The 17,822-nt window shown below is 37.3% G+C and overlaps 1 protein-coding gene across 8 annotated transcripts in view; it reads right to left on the reverse strand.

The window, feature by feature from the left end:
* CHD7 (chromodomain helicase DNA binding protein 7) overlaps positions 1–17,822 on the reverse strand; it is a 132,617-nt gene that overhangs the window by 10,583 nt on the left and 104,212 nt on the right. For all 8 annotated transcript variants that reach the window (XM_056331264.1, XM_056331265.1, XM_056331266.1 and 5 more), the window contains 12 exons: positions 16,994–17,137; positions 14,352–14,607; positions 9,496–9,706; positions 8,744–8,939; positions 8,357–8,524; positions 7,601–7,780; positions 7,203–7,313; positions 6,890–7,095; positions 5,728–5,927; positions 4,967–5,126; positions 2,011–2,100; positions 1,368–1,471 (listed from right to left, as the gene is read on the reverse strand). In XM_056331264.1, coding sequence (XP_056187239.1) covers positions 1,368–1,471; positions 2,011–2,100; positions 4,967–5,126; positions 5,728–5,927; positions 6,890–7,095; positions 7,203–7,313; positions 7,601–7,780; positions 8,357–8,524; positions 8,744–8,939; positions 9,496–9,706; positions 14,352–14,607; positions 16,994–17,137 — 2,026 coding nt within the window. The remainder of the gene's footprint in view (positions 1–1,367; positions 1,472–2,010; positions 2,101–4,966; positions 5,127–5,727; positions 5,928–6,889; positions 7,096–7,202; positions 7,314–7,600; positions 7,781–8,356; positions 8,525–8,743; positions 8,940–9,495; positions 9,707–14,351; positions 14,608–16,993; positions 17,138–17,822) is intronic.

A 17,822-nucleotide genomic window follows, 5' to 3' on the forward strand; every position in this document is an offset into this window, starting at 1 on the left:
GCATGCAGAGTGTGAGACAAATTTTTTTAAAACCTGTGACCAGCTGTGAATAGAACAGGTTTAGGGAGCAGAAGTACAATTTTCTAGATTAACTTACTTATTTTTAAATAAAATAATGAAGCTGTCACCGTGCTGGAAACAACCCATTTCATTCACGTAATGAATTTTACATATTGGCAAATTCCATCAGCACAGAAGTATTTTCACATCAGTAACATTAAAAAATAGTAGGATACTGAAGAAAGAATTCAATTTAATGTCTTTATAAGGTGAACTAAAAATCTTTCACAAGTGAAAAACTTCAAGTTTTCTACACAACTTTCGCAGTGGTTCTCCACATTTAATACTCCCTACTGGAAACATGCAGATGCAAATGGGAACACACACACATGTATTTTCTATAGCTCCAGCCCTGCTGGAACCCTCACAATGTAGGCTGCAAAAATGCTGTATACATGGGTTATACGTAAGGCCAACGAACCTGTCTTATTAGGTTTAGGATGATGCATGTCAGTAAGATGACACTGTTCCCTCTATGGTTTTCAAACTGCTGTTTGCTTTTTTACTGCCCAAGTTGACTAGATGGAAAATGGCAGATCCCAACAGTGCACTGCAGGAAAATGATTTTTAGACTAGACTTGCCTCAGCTGAGCCCACAACACAGAGCTGCTGTACATAGGCAGAACAGCACAATTCAATTAGGATTTGTACTACAACACACTGCTCCTAACTGCTGTAGAGCCTCAAGCCAAACTGTAATCATGAAAGGTTTTATAAGCCATCATTCTCCCCTTTAGTCAGGCTGGGCTGCTGAGAATACCTCTGCGACCTCCAGAGAATTGGGATTATAATCAGGAATCGCTCACTGTATATATCATGCCAGCTCTGCATCCCCAGCCTTTCAAAGTTAACAAGGCTGCATCCCACTCAAGGGAGCCGGGAGTTCTCAACACTGACATTTGTGAAATATTGCTTGGAACAAAGCCCAGGAGGCACTTGTACAGATTAATAGCAGAGGTTAAGCCCACCGTCCACTTTGACACTGGTTGGCAGAGTTAGCAAGTGAAGCAGTGCTGGAAGCAAAGTTTATGGAGATCTATCTTACTATTTGGCTATTATTTAAACAAATATGGTTTTGTTTTATTTACAGCCATGAAAGTAATGTTTTCTTCTCAAATGTTCTGCAAACATTTAAAAACAGCATCTGATATTTACAGCTCATATTAGGTTTTTAATGCAGGCAAGAAAAAAAAGGGAGATACAAGCCAACAGTTCTTTGGAACAATGCTTGTTAATATTATGACTGAACAGTCCTACACACAGAAAGCTTTACAACTGAGTTTTGTTCAGAGTGAGACATCACTTACCGTGTTTGAATACTCCAATTAAAAGGGATTTATCCGCCTCCTTATCCCACCAGTCTGCAGGAACTTCAGCATGGAATGGCTCAGGTATCCATACATCTACTTCACTGTGAAAACAGCATTATATACATTCTCAAAGCTATTACGAGACAAAGATGTTTGAAGAAAAAAAAAAGTGGTTCACAATGTTCTGTAAATATGAATTTTGAATGAGGAAAAAACACCCAAACACAACATAGAAATTGAAATACCTTGAAAAATAATTAGGATGGTTGAACAAACTAAAAACAAAACCAAAAAAAACCCCCCACAAAAAAACTCCAAAGATCAGGCTATTTTGGGAGTGGAATGCCAATGGTTATTCCAAATAAGATTCATTTAAGGTCTTAGTATATTTTTTTTTATTTTTTAAATTGAGATAGAATGATCCTTAAATATTAGCAGAACTGAAAATCCACTTCTGTAATTTCTCACATTTTCCTCCCGCAAGAAAATTACTGTGCCTGATAAAATAATAAGGCTGTTTGAGAACACAGACATTTAAGAGATAAAGTGCGACAACCTTTAAACGCTGCATTATTACAGTATGTGTACTTTATAAAAGCCAGCGTCATAAAGCAAAAAATAAACCTGCACTTGCACTAACCTTGAGTCAGCACCCTCTAAGATCTTGTCTGCTTGGTCCCCTATAACTTCTTGTCGTAGATAGTAGAGCATGCGGACACGCAGCAGGACCCTGGAGAGGAAGGCAGAGGGGGGAAAAAGTTCTTAACTTCAGGACTGTTTGCCAACAGTGGCTTTTGGCAGCTGCTGCTGTTCATCCATCATCCTGCCAAGGCTGATTAGCCATGCTGTATGGTAGGCTTGAAGCGTGACAGATGGTGGCACATAATCACCTCTGTGTGGTGCTTTCTGCTGGCTTCCAACAGGCCTGCCTGGCAACTGCTTACACTGCACAGAGAGGGACCCAGCTCAGCCCAGCCCCGGCGCATTTCATTTAGTTCTACCTAGTGCAGCTTGTGAAGTTTAGACACGTACTCTACCACTGCCTCTGAAGTATTGAAGCAAGTTTGTAAACAACTGAGCAGATGGCTTTCAGTAACTGTTCTGCTTCATTATCTCATAAAATTTCCTCAGCTGCTGCCTTAATACCATTTTTGGAAGCACATCAGAAGTTGTAGGAATAAACGAGATATAAAATCTGGTTTTACTACCTTACAATAAACCCTCAATATGGAATGTCAGGTTTTTCAGATTATACAACTTTTTGCTTCCGAGAATGAGGGGAAAAAATAATCCCCCATTTCCCCTGGGAGATATTAACTATTTTTACTCTTCATAGCTCAAACTGCCATTTAATTTTACCTGTGCACAACCTAACTGCTACAAGGAAGTGAAAAATCCTCATTGCCCATGTTTATTTTTCCCCATTTCTGCAATACTACAGTCATTTTTGGAAGCGCTGTAAGGTGTTATGGTCATACTTGAAGCTGGCAAGAGAGAGAATGTCAGACTGGCTTTTCAAGGAGACTAGAAAAGAGGTCATCCTTTAAAAAAAGTAAAGTATCTACCTGAAAATGATCCTGCTCTCCTATGTTTACCCAATTCAGGGCACCCCCTGCTGCCTAGTTCATGAAGTAAAATCAGTACCAACTAAAACGGAGATTACTCAGCTTGCCCTCTCACTGTACCCATATCCATCACAGCAACTGTTGAATTACTGCGGCTCCTGGTACAGCAAGGGTGACCAGGGAAGCAGTAATATGATCACCCACTTGCATGAAAAATTTAGACCACCACCAGTTTTGGGAGCTCCTCAGTAGAGATTTGATGGAAGTAGAGCAATGCCCAGTTTTACATGTTATTCAAGCAAACTCTGGAAGAGCAGGGATTTGAATGAAGGTCGTATGTCTGCAATTCAAAACAGGTCAGACTTGCTTCTTTTAGTATGCATGATACCAGTTAAGGTGTCCCTGCTCTCTGTGTGGCTATGTAAATAAGCTGTTGAGGGTCTCTATCATCTTAGTATTAAGCAATAACAGCTGTTACGTCAAGCCAAAGAAGAGGAGCAGGAAAAAAACACCCCAACATAAAAACAACAAAAAAACCACCAGAGGTTCTTTGCACCTTTCAGGAGTTCTATGCAGTAAACCAGCATGTATGTTACATGAGGACAGGAGACTAGTATCCTTGAAATTGTTCTACTGTATTATTACAGACGCAGTGTTTTTAAAATGAATTTATGTCTGATCTGCAAAGTGATATAACAAGTAATGAAGACATGTTACCTGGGAGATTAAAATAACGTTACAGTAAAGAATTTAATTACTTTACGAGCAAGAGAAATGTAATAACAGATCTGACTAACCGTTCAGAAAAAAAATCAGAAAGCAGTTTACTTGGAAGTGCACTTGCTAACGTAATTCTGTAAGTATCTGTTTTCATCAGTTGAGAATTAAGCTTGATTAGCATTTGGACAGGAGCTAATAAACCCCTTAAATACCTTTCCTCCTTCACATCACACCCCCTATTGACAGGCCATAGGTACTTTTCAAATCAATAATGTCTTTCCAATAACAGTATTAGTAAGACATATTGTATATTAAAACACAAAAGTAATGATGACCTTTCAGTAGCGCTGCATTACGTCTGTATGGTATATATACAACGAAGAGTGTAAGTTTAAAAACAAAACAACTCCCCAACCCCAAAAATCAAACCACCTCCTCCCCAACCCCAAAACAAGGGATTTTTGGGACAAGAGTTGGGTTCAATGTCTATGATGGAGAATAAAGCACAACTCAGATGGAGAACCAGGACGCTATCAGAGGAAGCTGACATAAAAATAACTAAGATATGACATTCTTTTAGCCTTTTTTTTTTCCTTTTTGTAAAGAAGAGAATATCTTAAGAGATATTCATGCAACAATAAGCCAACGTAACATCCAAATCAAAATACAATTATCTTTATCCCCAAAGGCCTTCAGTTTAGTAGTATGTTTAGAATTTCAAAAATCAAGTCGAGGCACTGATTCAGGCAAGACAACTCAGAAATTTTATCGCAAGCAAAGGAGAAAAATATTCTGTATAACGTGGAAAGCAAGAGAAGAAGGGAGAAAAAGAACGAAGAGAACACACACACGAACTACTGCAAGAAACTTTGGAAACTAAGAACTGGATATTTGAGTTTAACATCTAAGAAACAGAACTTTAAGGACATCAGCCTGAAAGACCCCACAAGAAGGGTAAGAAACAAACAGCTTTTGTTTAAAGACAGCCAATTGTCAAGAGAAATAGACTTAGTGTAGGGATATAGTCTTTCCTTTATATGGCAAAAAGAATAACTTCATCTGATTCCATTCTTATTTAGTAAGCAGAAAACAATTTTCTTCAGAACTGCACTGATCACTCATAAAGAGCTTACAGAAGTACCCAGATATCTGTTAAGATGATTATCCCCAAATTAAAAAGTAATAACGGCCTTTACATCCTATTAAATGGCCCTCTGTTCTATAAAAATATCCAGGAGTAGTCATGGACTTTTCAAAAGCATGTAGCAAAAAAACCAATCAACTCCAAATGAAACATTCATTAGTACTTACTTATTACAGTGATGTTTGAGATGTTTCCTATAGCTGTCTTCTTGAAATAATACATCTGGATTACAGGTTGCGAGCCAATCGGCGTCTTGCAGCATTGGCTGTGAACTCTGTGCTTTTACTTTCTTGCCTTTCCTCCCTCTGGGCACTGGTGCAGACAGACCTACATAAAACCCCAATATTTCTCACACAATCCGAATAGAAAAGCCCTCACCCTAAACTGCATTACGAACATACATTTAAAGCTAAGTATCACTACCATGTTAATTCCCTTGTGGGCAACATAACCATCAAAAACTGAACAGCCATATAATTTACTACAGAAAATTGCAAATAACAAAATCAACCAAAACTTTCATGCAAATTTAGGTGTGAAGATTTCAAGAATTCAGCACACTAGCCAGAAAATGGTGTTATATAAATATTTCTTGTAAAAGCTCTCATGAATCTGAATAGCCATAAGGAAACAAGCTTTCTGATTTATGGCAATTCAAAAGAGATTAAGTCCAGCAGTAGGTGCCACTTAAAAATTATGCTAGAATATTTGTTCAAAACTGATTTAAGGAAAGAGCACTGCATTCTAGAAAGTGTCTGAAGGAGTCTTCCCCTTTAAGTACAGACCAAGTCAAAGCCCACCTTACTCATAAAATGTGACAAGATCCTACGACATGTCAGAATGGCTATAGTTTAAACTAAATACATAGCATGACTGAAGCAATTCTTTCCTATTTACTAGCATCATTATTTGATTGTGGTAGACATACCGGAATGATTAACCAAAGCTCGAGTTTGCCCATCTGCAGTTGGAGTGATCAGATCCCAGATGAAACTTTTGATATTTTCATCCCCTTTGTAATGATTAAGACAATATACCAGGATAGTCCGGCAGATGGTTTCCACATCTTGTTCTGTTAGCTGACGTTTATAGCGCCCATGTGAGAGGATGTCAGTCCACCGACCCCAGCTATAAGAAAAATATGTTCAATACAACAGCCAGGACACTGGTATTATAATCTGTGACTTTCAGTTTAACTCCTCGTACCAAGCAAGGTGGGACCTCCTGCGTTAGCACTAATGCATTCTGCATTTGCAGGTTACGTCAGGGAATCCAACCTCCAGCACCAAAGAGTTGAGAATGTTTATTTTACAGAACAGGCAATAAGTTCACTGCTCGTAAAGCTGCAATTGAACTACACTCAAAATAATAAAGTACATATGTTTAACTCTAATGGTCCCAATAAGCTACGAATAGGAAATTCAACCAATTCCTACAGTCATGTGATTTACAGAATCATTCTTATTTTGATCCTGAAATCCATTATTACCAATTGTTGTACGCAACTTCCTAAAATAAAGACAGTCATTCTGAAGCCCACCGCGTTAGCAGTCAAATACAGCTGCTTGCTTGCAAAGAGATAAAATTCAAATTTGTAAATCCAATGGGGAAAATTATAAAGTATCAAATAGCTGAATTTAAGTGGTGCCAAAATACCAGAATCTATGTTGAAAACCTCTAGATTGACTGTCAATTTCACAACCACATTGTTCTTTATAATACACTTTATTATTCTCCACAACACTTAGAAAAGAGATTAAACCTTGGTAACTCAGGAATTCTTTACACTACGGAGAAACCAGAAACACATATTTCATCATCACAGAACTATGTATTTTACCAATGAGTTTATAGGCATCTGAGACACATTCGGATACTTTAAGCTAAATAACATATATAAACAGCTTTATATATACATACATAGCAACTTAAAATCTCACTGATATGTATACAGCATAATGAGGTAAGGTTACACAGAGTAAGAGATTATGTGAACATGTCCAAGAGAGGGATGAGTTATTTACTATGTACCATTACCATATTTTCAGTTCTTTAGCCACAATCAATATATTTAATCTGTATAACCTTACCCATAAACCAGCAAGTTCTTCTCCACCCTGAAACATTCACTTCTTGCATAACCCTGTGATTTGTCCTGAGGCCTACGAGGCTTTGTGCTAGGCTTTTCTTCAGAATCACTTTCCAGGTCTGAAAACTCCATCAGTTCATCCTCTTTGACTGCACTGTAAAGTCTGGTTTGTTTTCTTACTCTTGGTGTGTCAATAACCAGATTATTCTAAAATTAAAATGAAAATGTAGAAATTTAGGAGGGGGGGGAAGAAATCTTCAATTAAATTACTGAACAATTACATTATTGTACTAGAACTATCATAAAGCTCTTACCCTTCCATTTAAAGCATCAATATCCAGCTCAGCTTTCTTTGCCCACTTCTGCCAAAAATTAGGGTCATCCAAGGAAATGTCTGTCCTGTTCCCAGATGCAACAAAACTAGCCTAGTAATGTGAAAACACATGCATTGGTTTCTTAACTGCATGCTACAAATAACACCTATTTTCACTGCTAAGTACAACACTTAGGACTTACAAAGTGGTAGTTTCAAGAAAGAAAAAAGGTAAGCCTGGAAACCACCATGACTGGAAATACAGATATCCCACATTTGTGAGGTAAATATCAAAGACAACTACACTGAAAAGCTAAATTGACACGGAAGGCAATTTAACACTACTTCCATTTATCCTGATCATATTTTATTAATTTTCCTCTAAATGTCAATACACACCTTTGCAAATGTTGAGCCTTTTCCTTCAGATTCAATAGTAATTGTGTGTGTTCGCCTTAAGAGAATCTGATCAATATCCTCTTCACAAAACTTAGACCCTTCATCTTCCTCATCCATCAGAGCACCATATGCCCCCTTTCGCAGAAGATCTTCTATTTCTTTCTTAGAAAGCTGTTGCACCTGTAACATGTAAGAAGGGTTTAGTGGTTTTTTGATTTATTTTTTTTACATCAAACAATATGTACATCTGACAGCCTAACTGGACTGATTGTCCTCTTATTTAGCATTTTAAGAACTGAAACTCTTAAGATAATGTGGTGTCGATCAATTAAACATTCATGGTGAAGTCACCTTTAAAATAAGAATACAAACAACAAAATGCTTAGCATGAAGTTATATGAGCAGTTTAAATGATTTAATAATTCATTGTCACTGAATCCCTTTACTTTAGGTCTGATGACTGCTAAACTCCTCCTGGGAGTAGATTTAACTTACTAACCTGACAAAAAGCTAAAGCAAAGAAAGTCCAAAGCATAAAGGCTACACCAGAAAAAGCTGACTACAAGATCACCAAAAAGCGCCAGGATCAACATAATGTAAAGGGTGGAATGATGAGAATGGATGGATGAGGATTGAGGGAACATGCCATGCTCCATCTGAAACCCACTGTTCTCCAGCTAAAACGCAAACAAGCAAGAAAAGTGTTACACATTCACAGCATTTGTTGATTGTGCACCTTAGCGTATTAATTCTCACCCCATTTGTAGCATTTTCTCTTCCGCTCATAGACTGTAGCACAGCCTTATCAAGGCCCAGCTTCAAGCTAGCTTTGTCAAACATTTCCCTTTCATAAGAATTCCTTGTTATCAGCCTGTAAATTTTCACCGATTTGCTCTGTCCTATTCTGTGACATCGTGCCTGAGCCTGATGAAACAAAGACAGATACACAGAGGTAACAAAAGGAAGAAAAAAAAAAAAAATCAATACAAAGAACTTACTTTAAAAGTTATTGCTTTCAATATAAATAATAATCTTTATACTTTCAAGAGAGGGACAACAGATAATTTCTCTTGTAGGTGAAGAAAATTTCACAGCAAAAAGGCAAAGAAAAATTTTCAATAAAATCATCCCTTGTAATATTACCTGGAGGTCATTTTGGGGGTTCCAGTCTGAATCAAAAATGATGCAGGTATCAGCAGCAGTAAGATTAATGCCCAAACCTCCTGCCCTTGTACACAGCAGGAAAACAAACCTATCAGAATCAGGTCTGGAAAACCTGTCAATAGCTGCCTGACGCAAGTTGCCTCTTACTCGGCCATCAATTCGTTCATATGGGTACCTGAAATGAAGATGCATTATAAGGAGAACTGTTTCTTTGTAAGAATATGCAATAACGAAAAAAACAACCAACCAACCAAACAAAAAAGAACAAAAAAAAAGAAAAAGAGGAAAATACGCAACTACAGAACTACAGAGTCAAAAGAACTACAACAGACTGAGTGACTGTTCCTGTACCACTAATTTCATCAGTGGAAGACATACTACTTTGTATCCTGCTTCACATCTTTTGGTAAAGAACAGACTTGTAATCCAAGGAATGAAATAAACATTAAAGCTTAAGCTAAAAAACTCTAGAGCCACTAAAACATTTAACTGAGTAGTGAACTAAGAAGTTTAAAGCTCTCCAGATGAGGTCATTTTGTATTCAGCTGAGACAAAAATCTCAGTACCGGCAACTTAGAGGTATGCTTTTCCCTTTACATTATTTTCTGTAGTGATCTGTCTGAAGTGTTTGAATTTCATTCCTTTTCAATATGGATTACTCACAGGTTAAACACTGTGGCCACTGAGGAAAGCACAGCTTATTTAGAATTGTACTATATTGTTGCTCTCACCGTCTTTGAATGAGGTAGTCTTCCAGTATGTCCAAGCAGCGCACCATCTGGGAAAAGATAAGCACCCTGTGGCCACCAGCCTTCAGTTTTGGCAGCAGCTTGTCAATCAGTACTAGCTTGCCAGCAGCCTGGATCATTGCCTGGAGCTGAAAATCTGGAGAGTCGGCATTGTGTGTTTCTTTAAACTCTTCCAAAATTTTCTCTTCAGCACCTGCAAAGATTGGACAGCAATACATGAACACTGCAAAGGGTTTTATTAATAAACAATGAGCTCGCCTTCAATACCCTATAGAAACTGCAGGAATGTTTTATGCATTATGTGAATAAACATTTATAAAAAATATTAAGCTTAAATTTAAAGCAAACATATACACAAATACAGCATAAATAAAAAGTAACTGTGAACATTCTTTTTTTTTCCTCCCCCTCTTTTAAGCAAGACTAAACCCTTTCCTAAATAAATTCATACAACTATTTGATGCGCTCAATTTAATGAAAATTAGGGGAAAAGATGAAAAAGTAAACCATATTGAAACTGATCAAATGGACTTTCTGCCCCATTTTTAAATACCTCTTTTCCACAGGAAAATACAAGGAATACAAGTCACACTTTATGTCTGTGCCTCCAGAACCAAAACAAGGCTTAAACACGTGCATGACCTGGATCTGATCCTTCCATAATTAATTATAGAATCAACATTCAAACAATGAAAAAACTAACTGGGATGTGTGTGTGTGAATAAGCAGCTGTGAAATTTATTTTACCTTCTATTTACCTTTCTTTTCTCACTGAATGTGTTTTTTTTTGTTCAATTTGATGGAACTATCCAATGTATACATTCTTTCCAGAATTAGTCAAAAGATCTTCTTGCCACTCTCTTTGCCTATGAATGACATGCAAATATATCCTTGTACTGCTCATTACCAAAAGACTACAGATCAAGTTTTTGCTTCAACCACTCCTATGCTTTTATCTCATTTTTTATGTCACTTCTACACACAGTGGACTATTCCAAGAATGATCATATTACTATTCTTGGCTAAGTAAATGGTTAGGAATCTTCATTCTAAGCTTACTTCACATCCAAATAACCCTTTTTTGGAGCTGTGTTTTCCAGTCCCTCTGTTTTTTGTTTTTGTTTTAGGTTTTGGTGGTTTTTGTGTGTGTGTGTGTTTTGTTTTGGTTTTTTTTTAAACAAAATGTAGCTCATAAAGTATTCCTGGTTTGTATAATGTTCAGCTTCAATACTGCTTTTGAGTAACACAAGGAAAGGTGGGAGGGTTGGGGGAGGGGCAAAGAACAGCTTACTGCCAGGCTTCTGCTGAGCATCTCTCTCATATCCCAGTTCTAAGTAGATGCCTGTAAACAAACATGCAAACACACCCTCCCTGTGTGATTGCTGGTTCAGTGCCTACTGTAACATGGTGTCTCAACTAGACACCACCCTAAGCAGGCTGACAGCTTTGTATTACTCAATACACTTGCACTACTAGCTTTTACACAACTTAACAGACTCAAGATGTGACTGCACTTGAAGGCAGTTTTACATCCCTGAATTTTCCTTATCTGGATTCCTGACTCCAAGCATTACTGATCCTAATGGTTTGCACGTAAGAAAAATAAATCCATGTGAAAGCAGTACAATCAGACACTCCTTCAAGTTCCCTTTAATCATAACACTTCCCTTCCTTGTGAAACGGCCAGAATTTAGGTAGTAAATCTCAGATTCCGTACTGAGCTTAGGCAGTTTCAGGATCTAGTAGGCTATCAAGTAGTTCATATACAGTAACTTCAGCAATCTTTCTTAGTTACATAATTTATTTCTTAGTTAACTGTGATACCCAAATTTAAGTTTCATTACTAAGTAAATCAATATGCAAACACAGCATGTGCAAAAGCAAACGACCTAAGCCAAGCACACCACAACAAACTCACAAACAGGTCTAATGAATGGTGAATTTTCAGTATGAGAGTTCAGTCTCAGGAAAACACACTTCCATAACAGACCATGACCGTCAAAAATCTGCTCTTTCAATAAACCTGTCTGAGCCATATACTGTACAAGACCACCCTGTCTGTTTCATTTCTCCTTGAAATGCAATCAAGTGATGTACACCGAGTAGCCTGTTACACAAAAAGTTACTTGACGTAGTAGCACCTGTAGGTTTGTTACACTAGTTCCTATCCTAGCTGATTTTTAGTAGGGAATGAAAGCAAGGTGTTTGACTGTGTGCTTGGTTCATTAGGGAAACCCCCACTTCCCTCCTAATTAGGAAGACTTCCAGGGCACAAGAGGGCAAAAGGAACAGAGTAAGAAATGTTTCCAGTGTTCAGCACTTTAGGATGTGTAAGTACAAACGCGCTCCCCACTGCTGCCTCTCTCTGAGACAGAGAAAGAGGAATGATGTAGAAGTACTTGAGAATGGTTGCTATGGAGAAAACAAGGTGTCCAGCTCTAAGAAAAATGACAGACAATGCTTTGCCCAAGTTGGTTGGAGAACACACAACGCAGTAACTCCCTCGAGAAGTCTACTCAAAGACAGTCTCAGCAGACCACCATTCTCCCCTCCACAGAACAGATCTACCAATCAAGAAACAAATAAAAAAGCACCTCACATTCAACTCCTACCACACTAATTCCATCATATAACCTTCTATGGCTCTTAACTGAAGATTATCTAGAAGACTTGCTTGCAATTTTGATGCAAAACAAAACATACAGCGTTCTACTTGGATATTCAAATGCACAATGCAGTACTGTAAACTGGGAAAAAAATCACAAAACCTGTAAACTGGGAAAAAAATGAAAAGAATTCAGAGACACCTTTATAAAAGCAGTTCAGTCTCGAGAACCTGCTGCTGCAACAAATTGTTCATCAGGAGAATGCTATACAACATTCTGTACTAGCACTGCAAGACCTCTTGGTACAACTAACAATAAACTCATGCCATCACTCTAAGTATAAAGATGTTAATTATCAATCAACGAAACAAAACTGTAGGCTCAGACAACTACAGGATGTAAGAGTACTTTCTGTCCTAGAACTACAAAGAACATACTTATTTAGTTCCATCCACGCTAATTATAGTTAGGATTTATTTATTTTTCCCTCAAACCTGAAGGCTTGACGTGCCTGTCATATTGCTACATGACACCAAGCAAGTCCAAGTATTCAAAAGTAACAAAAGGGTTATTACAAAAGGCAAAAGCGTTCAAGAGACAAACCCACTTCCCCTTATGAGGGTTAAAATACAGTAATCAAAAAATACTTGAAATTTTCTATATAGCCAACTGGACTTCAGCACTCTTTAACAACAATAAATGATAAAAAACTTGTGAGGGGAGGAAAAAAAAAAGCACTGCTGTAGGCAACACTGTAAGTTTTGCAACTCATGAACTCTATTTGACAAAACAAAGCGGCAGCAAAATATTCACTTTATTTCCTTTAGCAAACATGAAATAAAGCAAAAATATTGGCATGGTTAAAACTAGCTGAAGATCAAGAAATGTAAAAAGCATCAAGTTCAGAAGCTCATAACCTGAAACATCTAAACCAGTTTCTGACAAACTCATTTATGTAATGGATTTTTTTAAAACAAAGAACAAACAAAAAAAAAAACATCCTACACAAAACTACTTTACTGTATGCTCATCTGAGTTTAGAAATTGAGCAGCCCACCAGCATGACTGGGTTGAAGTACTTTGGAGTAACCCTGTATTAGGTCTTTGGTATAATTGCTTGCGCATGAAATATAACTAGGTGTCATTTCATTAATCAGTTTAAGCATTTTTTCTCCCCCCATTTAAACAAAAAATGTCAAGAAAAAATGTAAGCACTGCAATATTGAAGCCATACAATAAAAAAACTGAAATCACATATGGTTCTTGAACAAACCAGTCTTTATCATGATGCTTACAACCAGCATTAAACCAACCATAGCATAAATCATATATATACAGTAAGGAAGAGGAGCTGGGAAACTAGAAACTAGCAGAATGGAACCCTGTATGGAGGCTTGTGTTACATCCTCAAAGGGAAGATCTCCTTTGGCCAACACGCTCAAGTTTAGCATACTTCAGACAGCTGTAGCAAGCTGGTTCATCATATGGTCGGTCACTGGAACAGGGTCCCCAGGTAAGTGGTCACAGTACCACGCCTGTCACAGTTCAAGGAGCATCTGGATGACATTCTCAGTCACGTGATTTAGTTTTATGTAGTCCTGCCAGAAGCAGGGAATTGGACTCAATGATCCTTGTGGATTCCTTCCAGCTTGAGATATTCTGTGATTGTATAGTATTTGCCATGGATAATACTGATCTAAAACCAATAGCATCATACTGAAAACCAGTATTTATCATTAAAGTCTAAGATGACATTTACATTTTTTTTTCTGACTAGTTAGATCAGGAAAACGAACAGACAATACATGGCCATAAAAACAGGCCTGATCTTCCACAAGTTTTATTCAGAAATTTTAAGTTACTATCTCATGAAGTTCTGTGGCAAGAAAATAAGTAGCAGCTAACTAACTCTGAAGAAAAAATTGCCATATTTATGCCAGCAGCCAACAACCTGCATGGTAACTGGAGTCTTGTTCATCAGAAATAACAGAAAGGAAAACTTGACAATACCAACGCTAAGTCCATCAGGGCTAGGAAGCCTTGGAAAAAATGTCTTCAAAAGCAATGCCATCCTGGCTAGCAGATATCCATACCAAAGAGAACTTAAAAGGTTATCTCACTTTTCTACTTAAAATAAATACCTAAGTAAGAAGTCACACTAGGACATAATTTCTAACTCACTGAACTTCCTTACAACCATTTGTCAAATGAGGAGAAAAACAGGCAGCCTACCATTAATAAGGTATGGATGATTGCAGCATTTCCTTAGTTCCATCATAGTGTTTAAAAGATTCGGTACATTTGCCTGACCTCCACCCTTGGAAAGAAACGTGAAATTCTTTTCAAGAATAGCACGGTAGTATTTCTTCTGAATATTCGTCAGCTCAACTTCAATGATGGTTTCCTCTTTGGGGGCCAGGTTCTTTTCTACATCCTCCTTGAGACGTCTCAACATCATCGGCTTCAAAATAGCTTGGAGTTTTTGCACCTAGGAAACATGTCTTTAGTAAATGACTGAAACTGCAAGGCTTTAAATATTTATTTTTCAGTTTCCTTAATTCTAAAATCCCTGTTTCCTACCTCAGATCCCATGTAGAGAGCATTTATAAAAACATCTTTCCTCAGTGACCTAAAGACTGAGTTCTCCTTGTTAACTCAGTGGCATATACATTTCTAAAGTAAATTTTTAGCATGCGACCCTACTGCTTACTGCATGTTAATAAACAGACCTTCCTTAGAACTATCCTTCTGAACAAGGACAGTACTGCACACCAGTCATCCAGAGCTAACCCCAAGTAAGCAGAGCTATATAAGCAAATCTGACTGTAAGATTGAGTTTTGCAGTTAACTTCTGGACACTAAACACAGTGTTTAAAGCTGTTTTACTTCTTTATATATCTGCTTCTAATTCTTCTCTTATTTCCCTAGTTTTGACATCCACTGAAATAGAAAAACTATTTAGGCTTGGTCTCAAAATGAAAACATTTATTTTTGTAAATTTTTAACGCACTGATCATTTTAGTGTCTCCAGGTCTTGCAATATATACTTTGAGACATATCCTAAACAGGGAAGGGGAGAATAAATGTCTATTTTCCTTAAAAAAACCCCAAAACCAAACCCAAAAAACAACCAAATTTTGTCAGATTTTTGTAAAGTCCTTTACATAAAAAGCTCCAACATATTCCATATAGAAACAGACTGGAGTTTAGGGTTGTTTTAGGTAGTCTGTCAAAGTAAAAACCACTTGTGTTGAAAAGCTGGTAATTCACCCTGAAAATAGTTATCATGTCCTGATGCAGAGCTGCACAGCAGAAACACAAAGAAACACTTTGCACAGCAAAGACACTTTCTCCTGAATTCACATAATCCCCTTAATAATAAAGCAACTTTAGGAGAAAAAGATAAATTAGTACAAAGGGATGAACCATTAAAAAAAATACATGGAATAGGACTGCAAAGAATGGAGAAAACCCAATTCATTAACACATAATCTCTCCCATCACTTGAAAGATAAATTCTAAAACATCTAATGGTGTGTCAGCAAAGAAGGCAGTTCTTCTACAACTTATTGGCCCAAGCAATCCAGGCTCCAATTCTGTTCATGGCTGATGGCATTATTTTAGCAATATTTCCCTGTATGGCTTCAAAAATTCCCAGTTCAGCTCTGCTGACATTTTGAGCTGGCCAGACAAAAGCTGAGAGTTAGGATATATTAACTCCAGCTTAAACACTGTATTAACGGGACTACATGGCTTCTGGATCAGAGCTGGCTCACTTCCAGTCAGGTCAGAGTCCATTCTGACTGGCATGCAACTGCCTGCACAATCTGTGGAAACATATCCTATGATTCCCGTGGGACATGCTATGATTTTTCCAGGAGGTAAGGGGCTAGGGGAGAGCTGGTTTGTAATTTAGACTATTACCTATGAAAGAATGGAAGAGTTGCTCTCAAGGAAAGTTAACAAATTCAAGCAGTCAAAAGTTAGAAATACCAGAAATTGAATTTTCAGACAAAACCAACAAAGCTGCACACCAAAATGCATGCAGTCATAAATTTACTTTATCACAGGGTACAAAGGGCCCAATTAAGGTGCCTAAATTAAGATGCCATGCTTCAGTTAATTCCTAATGTTAAGGTGATTGGCCTGTTACCTATTGACTTTTTAAAACATTTTCCTGCATACAAGATGACATTTAAATTTTATATATAAATCATGATACATAAATCATATATGATCATGAGAAGCTTTTACATTTTAGATCTAAAACATGCTGCACTGAGGTCTTTCATTTTGCATTGATTTATGCACTTCTTTTATTGCACAGCCTGAGAAATCTGTTTCCGAGTCAGTCAAAAATTTTTCTTTCCATTTGGTTACCTCTTGCTAAACTAGGTTTCAAATATGTTCTTGTTTGCACAGAAGTCATTGATAAAACTCTCAGATGTTAACTCCACAGAAGTTACAGAGGACAGTCTCCTCACGCTGATACTGAGGCTTAAGGAAGAATGTCAACTGACAAATTCATTCTTTTAGAGTGAACAAACAATTTAAAAATATTTTCATCCAGCAACTGTTAGAAGACACCCCACTCCCCATTTTCAAGTAACACATTTCAATGAGAGGAAACTTTCCCTGTTTCTGCATGACCAATGGACAAAGGATAAAACCCTCAGTGATAAGGCAAAAAGCCTTTTGGTCAAAAGCAAAAAACTTAACAAAATGAAACCAAACAAAAAACCAGGGATAAAACTTTTTGGATCTTCCAAAAAGTAAATAGCTATTATTTGTAAAAACAAGTGAAGTTCAGATATAATAAAATGGATAAATTTACTCTACCTAAATAAAAAAGTAAGAATGAAGGAGAAGTTTACCTGTTCTTCAGTTTTCAGATCACCAAATTCTTGCATGAATGTGGTTTCTGAGGGGAAGCGACCTGGTTCCAAGAAGTGAAGCAAGCTAAATAGCTCTTCTACTGTGTTTTGCAAAGGGGTTCCAGTAAGCAGCACTTTATGTTCCTGAAAGGTTAAGAAATAGCTGCCTTTGAATCTATCTAAATTAATTTTCAATGGAGAAATACATATAGGAAGGAAAAATATTTGTGTATCTCTCATCTTTGCTTCCCTCCCCTCACCCTCCCAACTACTTACATATTGCACAAAAGACACAAAATGTCTTTTCAAGACATATCTAACTAGTATTCTGGCCTTCCTTCAGTGATAGCCCAGGAAAACACTCTGCTACTTAAGCACCTCCAAAACTCCTCCAGATAAAGATGAGATTTTACTGATCCCAGCTGTTTCACAAGTACAACGAACTTTAAATGGCAAAACAACAGCTGAATTTATCCCATCACTTCCAGTATAAATCCATCGATTCACCACACCTCCAATAGACTCAGTGCATGAATCTCTTCAGGGCAGGTGTAAGTTTCTAACACAGGAAAACCTGAAGTAGAGTCTTACTTTCCATCTACACACAACAGAGCATAAGACTGGCAGAGACAAGAGTAAAAGCTGCATACTGCTTTACAGGAGGAGCCCAGAGAGTTTAAGAAACTACCCAAGGTCAAAAATGAATTTAGTAGAACATGAACTGAAGTAAGACATCCCTGATCTCCACCTATAGCCACACCTATAAGTTCAGCTTTCCTCTAATAGCAACCATAATAAGAAAAACAAATTGTATACAGCATTTTTACAA

The sequence above is a fragment of the Falco biarmicus genome, chromosome 3 (assembly GCF_023638135.1).
Source record: "Falco biarmicus isolate bFalBia1 chromosome 3, bFalBia1.pri, whole genome shotgun sequence".
NCBI lineage: Eukaryota > Metazoa > Chordata > Aves > Falconiformes > Falconidae > Falco > Falco biarmicus.